This window comes from Phocoena sinus, chromosome 16 (genome assembly GCF_008692025.1).
Source record: "Phocoena sinus isolate mPhoSin1 chromosome 16, mPhoSin1.pri, whole genome shotgun sequence".
NCBI lineage: Eukaryota > Metazoa > Chordata > Mammalia > Artiodactyla > Phocoenidae > Phocoena > Phocoena sinus.
Window position 1 is genome coordinate 30,649,785 of NC_045778.1, and position 17,651 is coordinate 30,667,435.

The window sequence follows — 17,651 nt, forward strand, 5'->3', positions numbered from 1 at the left end:
CAGCCCTGCCTCTCGGGGCCTTGGGCTGATGGGGCAGCCTATCCAGGATCTGAGTGGCTTGAAGTGGCAGCCCTGTGCTACCACCCCGGGGCCTTGTGTGTCTGTGCGTCTTCCCCCAGTGCCTGCTGAACGAGGTAAGGGGTGTGATTCAGATGAGGCCCGAAGCGTTTCTCATTGAATCAGAGGGGCTAGAGGCCCTGGCCTCTTGGTTTTGGCCTTTTGAAGAGTTTCATCTCCTCCCCCACATTCTGGTTCAGCCTTGGGCTTCACCACCAGGATGTGCAGCAGGGGCACCATCTGTGTGTCTGCCTCTCTCTGACTGTGATTACTGTGAACGAATGACTTCACCTGCCTGAGCAGTGAAGCAGTCCGCTCACCTGTAGATGGGGATGAGAGCTGATATCCTGCATCACGTGGGGTGGATTCGAGAAAAGGACACAGAAGCATGTTGCACGGCGTCCACATGGGAGACCCTGGAAACAAGCAGGTGGGCTCTGCATCCAGCCAAGTGGCTGAGCAGTCCTGGTTCAAAAGGCTCCTGGTTGCCTGACCAGGTCGACACGTTCCAGAACTATCACATCAGTCTGGCTGATTACTCGTGGCAGGAGTGAGGCATTGGCTGGGCTGTGATCGGCCGTTTTTGCTTCCACGGTCTCCGCAGTTTCCCCTCCTGCCCCTGACCACAGCCCTGGAGGAAAGGCAGGGCAGGGGTCCTTACTCCTCTTTCCCTGCTGGCAAACTGAGGCCAAGAGAGGGTCTGTGAGCTCCTTAGGGTCACACTGCGAGGTGGTGACAACCCAGCCTTCCTGACTCCTGACTTCCCCAAACCTCAGCTCCTTTATGCGCTTTGGAAGGACTGGCCAGAAACACTGACCCTGAGGGTGCTTTTGGCCTCTGGTGGCTGCACCGGCACAGTTCAGGATGAAAGAAAGTCCCCCAGCACCCAGTTCATTCCGGTTGCTTTTCTCTTGGTTTCCGAGGCCTCCTTAAGCCTGGATGTGGAGGGTTCTCCTGTGCTTCTGCCTTTGGTGCCCCTGGCAGACTCTATCTAGCTCAGCCCCAGGGCCACTGTGCCCTGGAAATCCTTTGTCCTTTCAAGCATCTGTGCCCAGCAGGGCAGGGACCTGTCGCAGTCCTGACCGGAAGGTGGGTGCACGCGTGCTCAGCGGGCAGGGCACTTTTGGGGGAGGAGTGTGAGGGAGAACCCAGGCACTCCTGGGAAAACGTCAACAGGTTCCAGGAAGGATCCGGATTTTGTTTAAACCTTGTGATTTGGGGTCCTACCCATGGGGAGGAAGCCATGTTGAGCCCATTGTCCAGAGTCCGAGGGGGGTGGGCTTCACTGAGACGTCCGGGGGCGGCCAGCAGTTCCTGACCTGGGCCCAGGGCACAGGTCTGTGCTTGGCCCCTCTGCCCCTCTCCGGTCTCCTCTTGGCCCCGCCTCTGCTGTCTGCTCTGTCGTCTTGACTCTCTCCTCTTTGCCGTTGTGGTCAGCCCTCCTCTGATCCATTCCTACAGTAACAGCAGCTTTTCAGTCCTCCTTCCTTTAGGTGCTGTAGCCCCACTATACAGGCGAGAACACTGAGGCCTCCTGAGGAGGCTTAGTGACTCTCCTGGTGTCACACCAAGGTGGAGGCGAAGCCAGCGTCAGGAGCACCCAGTCTGGGTGGGTGAGGTGGCCGAGGAGCCCGCTGACCATCCCGCCCTTCCTTGCAGCCCTGCTGTCCTCCTGGTGCGAGGAGCTCGGCCGTCTCCTGCTGCTCCGACATCAGAAGAGCCGCCAGAGCGACCCCCCTGGGAAACTCCCCATGCAGCCTCCCCTCAACTCCATGAGCTCCATGAAACCCACTCTGTCACACAGGTGAGTGGGCATATGCGCCACCAGGGGTGGGTCCGGGGCCCGCTTGGGTGGATGCTGGACAGCCCCCCTTCAGGCCCCCAGGTCTCCTTGGAAATGCGCCTCAGGTGGGAGAACTGGGGTGGGTGCCCCTGAACAGCCGGGAGGATAGTATGTTTTCTAAATGCAATTGTCATGTTTGAAATCCTCGTGGGTGAGCGCTGTTTCTCCCCCATCAAAACAGAGGCTGAAAGCTCTGGGCTTACCCAGCCTGACTGCTTTGTCCCTTTGGTGGAGAGCTGTCTCTTCTTCAGGTTCTAGACTTATGGCAGAAAGTTAGCCTTCCTGAACCCAGAGCCTCCCCTCTTTCCTAAGCAGGGTCTCAGGCAGGGCTGGAAGGGGCTCAGGAAGGTCACCGGGCTGGTGGTCACAGCCCAGGCCTTCCAGACAGGAGCCTTGTGTGGCTGGACCATCAGCACTGGGCAGGGCCACCAGAAACCCAGCATCACAGGTGGGACTGGGCTTGCCAGAGGCCATCAGGCACTGAGCAACTGTCCAGTCTGCCCTTCACCAGCCTCAGAAGGAGCGCGTGGTCAGGACCGGCAAGTGCCCCAGTTCATTATCTCCACGTCCCTCGCTGAGCTGGGGATGTTCTCTGCGAGCGCTGTTCGGGTTGACCCTGGAACAACAGGGCCTGTCGTGCTGTCTGCTCTCCCTGTGCCCAGAGCGCGCTGCAGGGCACCTGGGTCCCACCATCGAGGCGCTGCCGGGAAGTCTGGTACTGGCCACGCTTTGTAAATCGAATTAGAGTTAGTTGATTCCTGGAGCCAGAAGGGAACTTAGAGTTCTTCGGTCCAGCACCTGCCCGAGCAGGATGGCCCCCAACATGTGGCTGGCTCCCTGCCTCGGTCAGACCCTTCTCAGGGTCACTGCCTCGTTACGCCCTCGGTCAGGACTCTGACAGCTCTGATGCTTAGAACAGCCCCCTTCTGTAGGTGTTTCTAAGGACAGGGTACTTTTGGCATTTGGGCCAGAGTAGTTTTTTATGGTGCAGGGGTTTGCGGAGCATGTCATGTCTTGGTCCCTGCCCACTCGATTCTCCTAGGACCCCCAGGCATTGCTAAAGGACTCTCACATGTTTGGGGGGTGGAGGTATCACCTGTGGTTAAGAACCACTGCTCTAGAGAGGCAAAACCCTCCTCTGTCCACCTTCCCCCTCTTGCCCCCCGCTCGGCTAAAAAGCCACAGGTCTTCTCCAGCTGAACTGCTGCCCAGCCGCTGGGTACAGGCTGTGGCTGAGTGCAACCCATGCTACACACTTTGCATTTACCCTTGCTACCTTTTACCTCCTTAACTCTCCATCCTGCCAGAGTCGTCCTGCCTCTCATGATCCCACGTCGCATGTCCTTCTCAGCCATCCCTTCTCCAGGTCATTTCAGTAAAGCTGCCTCTGATGGCAGGCCAGCCCCTCCGGGGACCTGCCACAGACCCGCTTGGCCGTGACCGCAGCCAGCCCTTGGCCAGGTCTCTGCTGAGTTGAGCTGAAAGCATGAGACTGCCTGGTCCTAGGGTTAAACAGATGAAGGGTGTCTCTGCTCCAGGAGCTGACTCTCACTGGTTGGGGAAATAAGACTCAGTGAGGCAAAATTGGGAGCTGGCAGGTGGAGGCAGGGTTAGGGTGAGTGACTTTGGGGTTCTCTAGGAGGAAGATGGCCAGGGTGAGACAGTTAAGAGGCCCAGAGGATATGGGCCTTGACCTTGAAGGACTTGGGCTGGAAGCTGGGCAGATAGCATCCTATGAGTTCGAACTGGCTTTCCCAAGAAGTGCTATGGGCTAAAGAGCCACTGGCTGGTACCCAGTGCCCTGCTAAACACACACACACACACCCCACACACACACACACACACACACACACACACACACACACACACACACACCCTCTTCAGCCCCTTGTATGTGCCCATGGAGTGCTAGAGAGGGTGAAGCAGGCAGCCCCTCAGAGAAGGGAGAGCTGTGTGCATTGGAAGACGTGCTAAGTGTTGATGGGTAACAACACAGCAAGGTGACAGGCATTCTGGACCATATCCTACACCCCAAGGACAGAACTGGAAGGGAAATGCCCAGAGCAGGACAATGACTTGCCTAAGAACACACAGCCAGGAAGGGGCAGGGCGCCGAACCACACACAGCGCTCTGCCCTTCACCCTCCCACGAGCCATTCAAGACCAGTGACGTGGTATCTGGTCATTAACCCGATCCTAAGCCACACCTCGCCCTATTTCCCGATTTATAGTGGGACAGTTGAGACCAGAAGGAAGTATCATCTGTTGAACAAGGCCCAACCCGTGTCCATTCCGACCAGGGCTGTTCCTAGGGCACATTGTGGCCTGTGATTAGAGATCGGCTGCTCTCTGCCTATAACTTCACGCATTTCCCCAAGGTGGGGAGTCCCTTATTTCCAGAGAAAGTCCAATGGGGTGCGTCACCTTCTAAGTCTCTCATGTAATTTCCCAAACAAGAAGGAAAGAAAGTGGAAGAGAAAGTCAAATACTGTCACAGCTAGGAAAGTCTTCTGCCCGCCCTCCTCCACAGCTGTATTGAATGACTTGGAGGAAGGAAGCTTCTCTTCCCCTTTCATTAAGGAGACCTCAGGCGGGGGGTGAGATTAGGGACCCTGCGTGTTCAGGATTCGGTGCTCAGAGGTGTGTGGCTATTCCAAGACGCAGGGGTCCTTGTCTGAAGGTTCTGAGGACAAGCAAACAGGAGAGCGTGAGGGAGCCAGGAGGCCTGAAGCCCCAGGCCGGTGGGCTAGGAGGCTGTGACTGTTGTATTTCTGTAGTTCAGGTGTCACGGTCACATCCATTACAGGCCATGGAGGTCGGCCCCACAGCATCAGTCTGTGAGTTGGGGCCTGTGCCCAGGACCCCTGGAGCCAGCTTCTGAGCGTGCCAGCGGTTAGGAGGAATCCTGGGTACCCACACGTTTGGCTCGCGCTGTGGTTCGTGGAGCAGCCTGTGGGCTCGTCCCCGTCTGGTCCTGACCACTGAGCCGTCGGTGTGCAGTCCTCCCACTTTATAGAGGTGCGCAGAGCACCGCACAGGAGAAGGGAGGCTGGGAGAGGCCAGCCCAGGGCAGGAAGGGGCCTCGGGCCTGCGGCCAGGCAGCAGGATCCCTTCACAGTCCCGGCAGTGACCCAGACTTGTTGCCAACAAATATTTCTGTCTTCTTCCAGATATTTAGTGAGTGGCTGAAAAAGCCGTTTGTGATGAGCACATTGTCCATGTGCTACAGCAGTAATGGAAAGCCTCAGAAACCTTGTGTATACTCTTAATTTGATTACAGTCAACGTCCACTAGAGCTGGGGAAGCCTCCAAGACCAAGGGGTGCCACCCTTCCCCTCCAGGTGAGGGATTTGCAACCCCCAGAGGAGAGGTTCCTGGGAGGGGCCTTGGGGCTCCCCTCGGATTCTGGGCACGGCCCTGTGCTCCCCTCCAATCCTGAGCAGGGCCCTTAGCTCCACGCCGTATAGCAGGCGGGGTACAGGCCCTGGAGCCAAGCTGCCCAGCATTGAGTTTCAGCTCTGCCGTCTTCTCTCTGGGTCACTTTGAGCAGCTCTGTATCCTCTCTCTACCTCCGTTGCCTCACGTGTAGCAATGGAATGACAGCAGCAGAGGACTTAACGCTTGTTGCCAGGCCTGGACACGGGGAGCCCCGTGGACGAGTCATTATTCTCTGAACCCTCAGCTTGGGGCCATCAGACTCAGATGTGCTCATTCACGGTCAACCAACAAAGAAGGGATCAAGCGAAACTGACTGCCGGTCCTCTTCTTTCCTTGGTCCCATCACACCACCTTCACCGCTTTTCATTTTTAGCTCTTTTTTGTACAGCCACACCGAAAGCTCAGTTTGTAATGGACCCCTCTTCTTGCCCCCAGGAAAAAAGAAAAAAGCAATGAAAGGGAGACTGAAGGATCTGTAAATCCGTCAGTTCCAGATTGCCAAGATGCAAGGATCTTTTCCTTTTCTCCTTCCTCTTGAAAAAATTTAAAGCCCTCTAATACGCAGTTAGCTGCACCAGTTCCTCTCTGAGTTTCACCGCAGGGAGGGAAGGAAGCAGCCCCCACTAATTGTGATGATGGAGAGAGCGGCTAATGGTCCCCCTAAATTAAAGATGGTGGGAGCGTCAGCTCCTCACTGGCTTGGTGTGTCATTAGTGGTAACACTACAGCCTTGCGCAGAGACGGGACCAGTAGAGCCGGATGAGGGAAATTAATTAAGGTCTGGCGATACCCTTAATAGGAATTTGTTATTTCTCCCAAATAAAGTGGCTGTGAGAACTGCAAGGGAAGAAATAATGCAGCCCTCCCTCCCGCTTCCCTCCATGAATGTCTGTGTAGACACTTTCACAGGAGGTGCCCGGGAACCAGGAATCATCACTCCCTCTTTACTCATTTTCTCATATTTAGCAAACATTGGTCAGTGCCCATGGGGCTGGCAAACAGACATGTAAACCGTCTGCTGTAACTACAGTGTGAAGAGCTCTTTGTAAAATATATGAAAAGAAGTGCTCAGGGAACAGAGTAAATGCCCTTGGTGGTCTGCTTAGGAGAGTCACAAAAGGAGGCATCCAGGCTGGGCTCTGAAGTATAGATGGGAGTTTATGAGAGAAAGGAAGGCAGATGGAACACTAAGGAAAGCCTCAGAGGTTTGGAACATATGTTTCAACAGGCAGGAATGTTAATAACACCCCCTCCCATTGATAGCCTATTTGCAAAACTTCCAAGCACCATCACTATATCATCAAGTAAATACGGGTACCTACACCCCAACTGAGCTGGAGAAATGGAGAGAAAAGTATAGGTACAGTTGAGCAGAGACTGTCTGCCAGGCACTGTGCAGAATTTTACCTGTATTTGTACGTCTCATCCTAAGCATATTAGTATTAGTCCCACTTTACAGATGAGAAAAGTTGAGGCTGACTTAGGTAACACGGCTCAGGTCATAGAAATCATCAGTGGCCTACCAGAGCAAGGTTGACCCCAAAGAATCTAAGTTCGAGCCAGATAGTTAACCACTGTGCTTTGAGGCCTCCCTCTGCCGTTTGATTATTAGCTAAAAAAATGTTTAGTCAGAGTCCTTGAATATTTGCCAATATACTCAGTCCAGGCCAAAGCTAGTGATTTGATGTATAAAGTGTTTTTTTCCTGGGACACTATTTGGGTTTTGTCTGCGGCCAGTCTTTGAAGCATAGCTTACGTCTCCTGTGTGCCTTCACTGGCTGGCTTCCCCAAGAACTTTTAGGAAGTTATGCCCCTTCTTGGAGTTCTCATGGACTTCTAGATGGCCTTTGTAATGGATGCTTCCTTGCATTATCGCCATCTTTGTACAGGGAAGCGCCACCTTACTGGACCCTAAGCTCCCTGGGACAGTGGCCAGGCCCACTATCAACCTTACCCTTGACTACCTCTGGGAACCTGGGAGCCTCAGATCCTAAGGCATGTGTCTGTTGAGCCCACTTCAAGGGATTAAATGAGTTCTTGTGTGAAAGTCACTTCACGCGGTTCCTTACATGTAGAAACCACTCAATGGACCATGACAGTGGTAACAGCAGCCAGTAGTTCGAGGGTACCCGGCTGTATTAGGCCTTGCCTTACCCATGTGAGGTCACCTAATCCTCATGGCCGCCCTCTGAGTGAGGGGCTCTTCTCATCCCTGGGTGTGGCGAGGGATGGCACACTGAGGCCTCTGTCCCCGCCCCCCGGAGGGCAGGACCTCTCGCTTCCTGGGTGCCGGGTGCCCATGTGGTCACAGGCACACTGTAGGTGGCCAGCAGTCAGGCTTAATGAATGAATGCATTCATTCATTCTAAGGCGTCCCTCTGAGGCCAAGCACAGAGAGGTGGTGTTTCTTTCTGGCACTTTTATTAGAAGCGTCCTGAGCCCTGCAGGTGTGTGAAGACATCATGCCAGGCACAGGTAGCCGGAGAACCTGGGGCTCCCGGGGCAGAAGGAAAAAGGCAGGAGGGCTTTCGCTCAGGCTCCCACTTGGGCCCCAGAAATGTGAGGAGAAAGTGGAGGTCAGGCCAGTGGATGGGGCGAGGGCTTCCTGGAAGAGGTAGCCTTTGGAAGAGGAGCCTGGAAAGGATGAGTGGCATCTTTCAGGGTGAGGACGAAGCATCTGAGTCCGAGAAGAGGCACAGAGGTAGGGAAGCAGCTGCCCCTGTGTTGGGAGTTGCTTGGCAGAGCACTGCTGAGAACGCTGGTGGCTTCTGGCACTGGTGCCTCTGTAGGTGGAACAGGATTCTTGGGGCAGGTTTGACTGGACAGGACTGTGTCTGCGGGTGGCTTGTGGCATGAGACCAGACCATGCTGGATTGCAGGTGTGCAGAGCTGGGCAGGACTACTAAGAGTGGGTTCTCAGATCCCAGGGGTGCTGGCCTCCCTCTGAACCAGGTATGGACAGGTGGAGGGAAGTGGTTCCCAGTGGGCAGCCCTGAAATGCCAGGGACCTCTGACCTGGGCTGCGCGTGTCTGCTGGGGAAATAGTGCTGGCAGAGGAGGCACGCGGCCTCCGGCCATCCCCAAGCCCCTAGGCCTCCTCTTCAGCACCCTGAGCCCCTCCCACCCTGGTAGGGCCCAAGAGCCTGGCTGGTCCTTGACCCTCGGGCACTGGGAGCCAGGCAGCACCCCGCCCCCCGCCCCGACAGCAGTGTCTGAGTCTGGGCAGAGACGTCGGCAGGGCTGACTGCCACCGTGGGCCCATGGGGGCGAGTGCCTTTTCCGCGCCAGCAGGAGCCGTCTCCCCAGGAGATGAGTCACAGCCCTGTCGGTGCGGCTGCCACTTCTGCTTTTGTAGCAGGTGCGAGTGGGGGCGAGCGGGTCCCCGAGACCACCCTACAGCATGTGCCTGTCTCCCCCCCGCACTCGTGGAGAGCATCGTGCCAGCAGGGCCTGTGTGCGCGCGCGCACACGTACGTGTACCCCGCACACGCCAGGTGTGCGCCTGGGCTCTGGGGTGAACCGTCCAGCCAGACAGCGGAATGCCCAGTTTGGGAACCTTGGTTAAGTTTGCTTCTCACTGAGCTTGGGGCGGAGGGGACAAAACAGGAAGGAGCCGGTTTCCGCCCACAAGGTCCACCCACGAGCTGCAGGGCAGTTGGGAGCTTGCTCGAGGGCCTGTATCCCAGGGAGCCGGGACCTCCCCGCCTGAGGAGGTGAGGCAGCAGCTGTGGGTCCCCGCCAGGCTCGGAGGGGCTCCCTGGGGGCTTTACTTCCTGAGCCTGCCAGGCGTGCACCTCGGCCAGAACCAGACCTCAGCCTGGAGGGTTGGTGGGAGCTTATGGGGCAGGAGTTCTGGGGAGAGAGGACAGACTCGGGCCTAAGCTCTGCTCGGTTGCTAGGGTCCTGTGTTGAGTCCAGGCACACCTAAGGTGAGGGCCCCGAAGGAGGGTGGGTGTCCAGGGTCTCCTCTTTGTTGTTTAAAACCATAGCCTGCAGGGCCTCCCTGTGAGACTGGCGTGCCAGCCCTGGGACCAGCTGGTGCCCCCGGGTCCCCAGTGACCTCCTGGGAGAGCGGGGCTTCTTCCAGCCCAGCTGTGCTGAGGGGCAGGCCCTGCTTGTTTTCCCCTGCTTCTCTGCCCCATCCGGGCTCTCTGGGCTCCCAGACCCCCCAGCGGTGCCCCCCAGATGCAGCGCGTGTGAGCTGTCGGTCACCTTTGGCCTGTGCATCTGGGCCTCACACCCTTTCCACTGGCCCACGTCACACCTGGCCTGCAGAGGCAGGGGGCCGTCAGGCTGGTTCCCTGAGGACGGCTCCTCTCCCCGCAGTTCTAGACCTGCTGTTTTCCCCCCAGAAATCATGAGTAATGCTAAAGCCTGTGTCACTTTCCAGTTAAGGAAGCCTTTCTGTCTGCAGTCTCCTCTTTGAGCCGCGTCAGACTTAGGCCACGGGGGCCCATGTTCAGACTAGCCGGCCTGAGATCCACAGTAATGCACACGTTTACCCCGAGACCCCGGGCACACGTGTGCTGGTGCGTAACATCAAGAAGTCAGTTCAAGGGATGATACTCTTCCTTACTATGCGCTCACACTTGATTACTTTCTGTTTTATTCCCTCTTTTCTCCCCCTCATGGTTCAGTGTCACAGCGCACTCTTGTGTCATGACCTGCAGTCTGAAGACACAGAGTAGAGCGGGGGTGGGAATGTGTTGTTCTTACGCCCATTTAACAAGCGAGGAGACTGAGTGCGCACAGGCTCGGAAACTTGTGCCGGGGCCCTGAGCCAGGGAGGGGCAGGTGCAGGACTTGTACCCACAGTACCAAAAAAAGGCCAGAGTGAGAGGAAAAGGGATTGGGGCTGGGGGGGTCCTCTTCTCCCAGGAGGTCAGGACAGCCGCTCCGGTGAGGTGACTTCTGAGCAGGGACAGGAAGGAAACCAGGGGCTGGCCAAGCAGAGGGGGTGGCCAGGCAAGGGGGCAGCAAGGTGAGACAGACAGCATGGGCAGTCAGTGACACGGTCCTCCCTCCAGTCTGACCCAACTCGACCGAGGGCCCCGCCTGGCAAAGAGCAGGGCACAAGGCTCAGACCCCCGGCGCCCCTCTGCCCACCTGGCATGCAGTCCTGCGCCTCCTTCCGGGAAGTCTGACCTCTGGGCTGGCTCCCCACACCTCCATTCCCAGTTGCCCCAACCTCTAGGGCCTGGGCTGGCTGCTCGGCTGGGGTATGAGTCAGCTTTTGCTTTCTGCTGACTTCCTGTGTTGAAGGCACAAGCCAGACAGAGAGAGGCATGAGGTGCTTTCCGACCAAGCCACCCTCCTCCAGAAGCCCCGTCTCCCACCTGCCCCCACTCCCCGGCTACCCAGCAGTGCTACCTTGCAGGCCTCACCCCCGGCGGGATGCCGTGGGCAGAGGTGGTAGCGCAGATGTGAGTGCTCTGCTCTTCTGCCCTTTCTGGGGCCGTGTCTGGGATTTTCTCTCAGTAAGAGGCGCTGGAGAGTCAGTGCAGGACCGGCTCCAGGGAAGAGGAAGCCCCAGCCCAGCACTCCTTGGGGTGGCACCCTTGGCAGGTTCTTTATACCGTGACCTCGCTGGCTCCTTCTCGAGCCTGTGCCTCTGCTCCTCTCCCTGGGGTCTGCTGGACCTCACTCTCCATCTGTACCATGGCAGCTAATAGAAAGCCACCTCTGAGCACTTAGGGTATGCGGGGCTGGGCGTCGGGCCTTCTGACCTTTGGGGGCTCCTCGGGAGATGTCATCAAACAAGGTGGGTACTGCAGAGGAGTACAGAGGAGACTGGGGGAACAGCTGGGGCCAGGGGCTCCCAGAGAGGTGGGAACCAAGATGGGAAGCAGGGTAGGGTGGGATTAGCAATGGGGTAAACCCTTCTGCTGTGTGAGTTTGGACTCTGTGTGTAAACACTGGAAGCCGTTGAAGGAAGGTCTTTGATTGTGCCGAGTGTCTTAGGTGTTTGAAGGAGATTGGCTTGGCAGGGAGGTGCGCGAGAGATCGGGGTGGGAGCAGGGGAGGAAGCACAGCAGGTAGGCCAGTACCTGTCATCCAGGAAGAAAACCTGACATAAGGAGGCTCCTTGCAAAGACCAAATCAGCCGGGCAGGGTGGCCACCTCACTCTGAGGGGTCAGGAGGAAGGGGAAGAACCGAGACTTAGACTGGAGCCCTTCTGACCTTTGCTGAGAAAGGACGGGGAAGCTTTGAGGGGAAGCTGGTGCGGAGGAACCAGAGCTGTTTCTGGAGAGCCACTTAGAGCGGAGCGTGGTCGAAGGCAGAGCCTAGAGTGAGCCTGCAGGTCTCTCTTCCTCCATAGCATGGCCTGTGGACTTGGGCTAAGATGAGACAGACAGCCATGGGGGTGGCGCGTCCACAGTGATGGGGGGAGAGGTCGCTGTCATACGATCGGTCACCTTACAGTGTGCACCTGTTCTGCATTGGACACCGTGCCAGGGGGATCCAGAACTGACTGAGAATGGGGGTCACCTGGGCTTGGCTGGGAGCCGCAGAGCATGGTGGGATTAGTAGATGGGGCATGCCTCCGTCTGCGCCTGTGTCTGCAGCCCCTGAGGATCCCCACCCTGTCTCCCTCTGCAGTGATGGGTCGTTCCCCTATGACTCTGTCCCTTGGCAGCAGAACACCAACCAGCCTCCCGGCTCCCTCTCCGTGGTCACCACGGTTTGGGGAGTGACCAACACATCCCAGAGCCAGGTAAGAGCCTGTCCTGCCCCCAGCAACAGCCCCTCCCAGGCGGGGTCATCCCTCGAACCCTGAGGCCCTCGGGTCACCATGCTATGCTAGCCCTGGTCACTCTCCCAGGCTCTCCCCAGCTGGAAAGACCAGCTTTCAGGGCACACCCAGCTGTGGACACAGCTCTACCCAGGATGGGTCCACACCTGCCCCAGGAGGATGGCCCCTGGCCCCTGTGCACTGCCCCAGCCAACCCTAGGGCCTTCCTGAGGGAATGTTTTTCACCTGACACACAGCAAGGGGCTCTTTCCTGGCCGGCATTTACTTTGGTTGGATAAATAGGAGAACTTCCTGTGTTATTGGCCTCAGGGCTCCAACACCTGGGGTCTCTGACCCTGGACGGCCTGGGTTAGATTTCAAAAGATTGAGCCTAAAACTTGTGACAAACTCCACTTCACATCCCTAGTCTACCCTGCCTCCCGCTCCTGTTCCTTCCTCCTTCCTCCACTCCTTCCTCTCCCTGCTGCTGGGCCTCTGCCATGGCCACGTGAAAGGCTCAGGGCCGCTTGCCGCCCTGGAGGGAACCAGTGCACTTACCTGTGGTCTTGGGCCACAGGGAGCCCCTCGGCCAGGACCCTGCCGCCCTCTAGAGCTGGTAGGTTGGGCTTCTCTTTGCCCTCACAGAGCAGCAGCCCAGGGCCTCTGTGTGGCTTGACCCTTGGGCATCCAGGCGGCTTTGCAGGGCAGGAGGGCTGAGAAGTCCAGAGCTTTCCCACCTGCCACCTGGTGCTGGACCAGCCTCACCGCCTTCCATCACAGGCTGCTCATCTCCGCTGCCTGCTTCCGGGCTGGGTTACCCCCTTCTAATCATGTATATACCATGGCAACCATCCGTGCCCAGATGAAATGAACGCCCCCCTCCTTTTCCTCAGTCGTCCTTCCGGTTTTGCCTCTGTCTCCACCCCCACCCCTGCCATTTTTCCTTTTCCATCTCCATGCCACCTGGGGTACCCACTTGGGTGACAGCCCCTCTCTCTGCCCACAGGTCCTCGGGAACCCTATGGCCAACGCCAACAACCCCATGAATCCAGGCGGCAACCCCATGGCGTCGGGCATGACCACCAGCAACCCCGGCCTCAACTCCCCACAGTTTGCTGGGCAGCAGCAGCAATTCTCGGCCAAGGCCGGCCCCGCTCAGCCCTACATCCCGCAGAGCATGTACGGCCGGCCCAACTACCCTGGCAGCGGGGGCTTCGGGGCCAGGTGAGCAGGGAGCAGCCTTCGCAAGGGGCACATCAGCCCTGCCCTTCCCCTCCAGGCAGGCTTAGGAGTCAAGTGTGAATCCCAGCACGGGCTTCCTGGCCTGGGAAGCATGGGGAGCCTGGCGCTCCCCTTCTTCTCAGGTATCCCGTCTGCCTGCGGGGCACAGTCATCCTTTATTGTGGGGGCCGGCCGGCAGGCCAGACGCTGCACGGCCGGGGCGGATTCTGAGAGCCGTCAAGCCCGTGGAGTTGAAGGGCTGCAGTTGCATTTCTCAAATGCCCCTTCTCTGTGTCATGTCTTTATACGTTGGGAGACGCTGAGAGCTGGGCGGCAGGAGGGTCAGCTCTGCTCTGCTGGTGTGGAGGAAGAGGTGCAGGGCTGGGGTCCCTCGGTCCAAGGGAGGGGGAGGGCAGGGAGGGGCATGGGGTGGGGCAGAGGCACCCCATTCCTCCTCTCGCCGCCCGCCCTGCTCTGCCCAAGGCTGCCCTGTGGCCTCACCCCTGCCAGGCACCCTGGGGCCAACCGCAGCCCTGCCACGTGTCAGCGCAGTAGGGCCTCGTGGTGAAGCCCAGCTGCATCCCCACCCTGCCCTCCCCTGCCAGAGGCCCTGGGCCGGTTGCTCGGGTTCTTTGAGGCTAGGTGTCCTCCAGAAGGTGGGCTGACGGGTGTGCCCGAGGGCGCCATGACCTAGTGCCTAGGAGCAGTGGCTGTCTAGCACCCGGGTGGGGCTCCAGGAACACGGCAGCTTGGCGGCTTGGTGGTTGCCAAGTGGCACGAGGGGCTGACAACCCCCAGGAGGCCCCCGTCCCCGCCGGGCTCTTAATCTGGACCTCCCCCCTCTGTGAGCTGTGGACACAAGGGCCTGGCACGGGCTGACCTCTCCCTCCCCGCCCAAGGCGGGCGTGTCATGGGTTCATCTTGAGGTTCAGGCAGCATCTAACTCTTCCTTCTTCTCTCCCTCGCAGTTACCCTGGGGGTCCTAACGCCCCTGCTGGCATGGGCATCCCTCCGCACACCAGGCCGCCCGCTGACTTCACTCAGCCGGCAGCCGCTGCTGCGGCAGCCGCGGTAGCAGCAGCAGCAGCCACGGCCACGGCCACAGCTACGGCCACTGTGGCAGCCTTGCAAGAAACACAGAATAAGGATATAAACCAGTACGGACCGGTAAGGGCCACACGCCAGGCAGACAGCCCCGGGGATCAGAGCCGGGGTGTTGGTGTCTGCGTGCCGAGGGGAGCTGATGGCGTCAGGGTGCACTTAGGTTTTCTTGGAAGCACAAGGAGGGGCGTGTGTTAGGGTGTGGGCGTATCGGTGTGGTTGAGAGTGGTGGGGGTGTGTTTGGGAGCTTGTGTTTGTTCTGTGTGGGTTGGTGGCTCGTGTGTGTCTGTGTATGGGGAAAGATGTTCCATATTGCAGTCTGGGCCTCTACTCACCAAAGAGCAGGCTATGTCTAAAGTAGCCTTGTCACCAGTCTGTCCCCCCCGGTGGCCTCTGAAGACCAGTGCTCTCCTAGTCATCCAATCTGTGTATCCTGCCCAGGTCCCAGCTCTGCTCCCCTGACCTTCAGAAGGATGGGGTGGGGTGTGAGGAGAGGGGGAGCCCCCTCCCCCGCAGAAATGCAGGACAGGCCTGGAGGTGGGAAGTCCAGGATGGGGACAGCAGGGCAGGAGGGCACAGGTGGGAGCCGAGGCCGCCTCAGACTGCAGATGGAGGGTGTGTGTCCATTGGCTGAGGAGCAAGGGCGGGGCTGGGGCTTCCAGGAAAGGGGCCCTTGCCTCCATCCTTATCCACCTCCATCCTCCCATGCCCCTCCCCACCCCTGCACCCTCTTTCCCGTTCCTTGCCTGCCTCCCTGGAAACGCTGCCTGTGCATTGGAGTGACTGCACCCCACCCCTCGGGCTGCACCTTTCCTGTATGGCCTGCAGAGGGCAGCAGCGAGCCCACGAGGCCGGTGGTCCTTTGGGACCTGGTCGCCAGCTGCAGCCGCACAGGAAAGTGCCCAGCCTCCAACCCTGAGCCCCCAACGTCTCCCCCGCCCTTCCTTCCTTCCCTGCACTTCCAATGCATGTGGCATTTTATTCTTTTTTTTTTTTTTTTTTTCTTCTTCTTCTCCCGTTGAAGGTCTGTTCCTCTTTCCAGATGGGTCCCACCCAGGCGTATAACAGCCAATTCATGAACCAGCCCGGGCCTCGGGGGCCTGCCTCCATGGGGGGCAGCATGAACCCCGCAAGCATGGCGGCTGGCATGACGCCCTCGGGGATGAGTGGCCCTCCCATGGGCATGAACCAACCCCGGCCACCCGGCATCAGCCCCTTTGGCACACATGGGCAGCGGATGCCCCAGCAGACCTACCCGGGCCCCCGGCCCCAGTCCCTTCCCATTCAGAGCATAAAGAGGCCATACCCGGGAGAGGTGAGTGTGACAGCTGGCAGCCGGTGGGCAGGGTGGGAGGTGGGGAGGACACGGGTGCTGTGGGTAGTCCCTTGAAAAGGGCATGGATTGACCTTCGGGAAGCCTGGACTAGAAGGCAGGATCTTAGGAGTCAGGTGCTCCTGAGGTTAAGGTCAGCTCTGGCGTTTCCCATATAGAAGACCCTGAGCAAGTGACGTCACCTCCTGGAGCCTCCGTTTTTTCTTTTGCAAAAGGCAGTGACGATCCAGCCCACCTCCTGGGGCTGCCTGGGAGTCTTGAGTGAGGGGGGCTGTACGTGAAGCGCCTGGCCCTGGGCCGGCATGGGCAGGCACTTATTAACAAGCAGTAGCCGCTGTTAGGATTCTCTTCTGTCTTGACATAGACACTAGCTGGGCGACTTTGGGTAAGGAACTAAGCCTCCTTGGGTCCACATTCCTTGCACCCACATGAGGGCACCTCACACCCAAGAGCGAGAGATGAGACAAAACCCTGTAAAGATCTAAAGGCCGTGCACATGGGAGAAGTGACTGGAAGGCAGACAGCATGTTTCTTGGGGCTCTGTCGGGAGGAAGGCTGCCCATTGGGGTGCCCAGCCACCTCAGCCGCGAGATCAGTGAAGATCGAAGGAAGCGAACCCACACCTCCGGTCCTCCAGGAACCAAGACTTAAGCAGGAAAGATAAGGTCTAAGCTGGAACTCACAAAGGAATGATGCACCTTGGGGTGTGTGGAACTCAGCGTGAGGTCAGGAGAAGGACTTCCTGGAGGGGGTGTCACAGAGCCTTCAGCGAGCACCCAGAAAACGGGTTGGCAGCAAATGGCCCATGTGGGTACCTGGGTAAGGATGTAGTTCACCTGCAGAAGGCACAGAGACCCCAGGATCGTGGCCCCTGCACACGCTCCTCGAGAGGCCCACCTTGATTCCTCACCTGGACAGGGCCCTTCCCGAGCATCACCCGGTGCTCTGCTAGCACACACCTCTTCTCAGGTTGGCTTCACCCCGTCTCAGAACTGTGCCTTCTGCTTGGGCTTCCAGTGCGTTTAGAGCCCAAAGACCCTGAGTTCCTTGAAGGTCTATGTGCTTCCCCTCAGCATCCACCCTTACTTGGGCTAGAATGCAGCTTGGACACTGATGGGGATGTCCTGGGTCCAAGAGGGGAGATGTCAGGGATGTCCTCAAACACCCAGGAGCCGGGGTCAGGCCCAGACCCCCTCCAGGTGGGCAGCAGCTCAGGGAGAAGCTGGAGAAGGATGGCAGCTCCCGAGGCCCTGGCTGTCCTTGGGGGTGGGGGGCCTCGACCCGTGGGCCTCACTCCCACGCACAGCCCCCACATGAGTTCTGGGCCCTCTCAGCCCCCTCTGTGCTCAGACTCCCGGCGTTCCCTCTGGCTGGGCTGGGAATGCGTCTGTAGGCCCAACCTCAGCTGCTGGCACCCAAGGAGGCGATCACAGAAAAGGTCAGAATTTCCGGTCATTGGCCTGACGTCAGCCCTGTGCCTGTACCGGTGTTAGCTCCCCAGCTCTTACCTGTCACAGCAGGGCACACCAAAGGCTCTCAGTTATCTTTACTAAGTCCTCAATAGACTGCTGGTACTACCCAGCTACAAAATGCCCGACGCTGGGCTGTGACACCGGTGGCCACAGACTGCACGTCCTGACCCCGTCTGGGAAGACTGGCCTCAACTCTCAGTACACACTCATAGAACCTCTAAGTTGTTGGAACCTGGGGGCGGGAGCGGGGCTCAGGTCACCTGGTCCCGCAGAGGGACTAGTGGACAGGCCCCAGCTCCCCTTCCTGTCCTGCAGTGATGTGATGGGAACCTCACCATCACACAGAGCAGCCGCCGTATCGCAACAGCGGGAGCTCCGCAGTTCTTCAGCGCGGATGCAGACTTTGCCCTCTTCTGCCGTTTACCCCATGCGTTGAGCGAGTATTAACTGCA

General features: G+C 58.5%; 1 protein-coding gene across 1 annotated transcript in view; it reads left to right on the plus strand.

The window, feature by feature from the left end:
- Positions 1 to 17,651, plus strand: part of ZMIZ1 (zinc finger MIZ-type containing 1) — a 166,013-nt gene that overhangs the window by 128,363 nt on the left and 19,999 nt on the right. Inside the window, 5 exon segments of the mRNA XM_032607301.1 lie at positions 1,717 to 1,861; positions 11,940 to 12,054; positions 13,079 to 13,296; positions 14,262 to 14,460; positions 15,437 to 15,709. Of these exon segments, the coding sequence (XP_032463192.1) occupies positions 1,717 to 1,861; positions 11,940 to 12,054; positions 13,079 to 13,296; positions 14,262 to 14,460; positions 15,437 to 15,709 (950 nt within the window).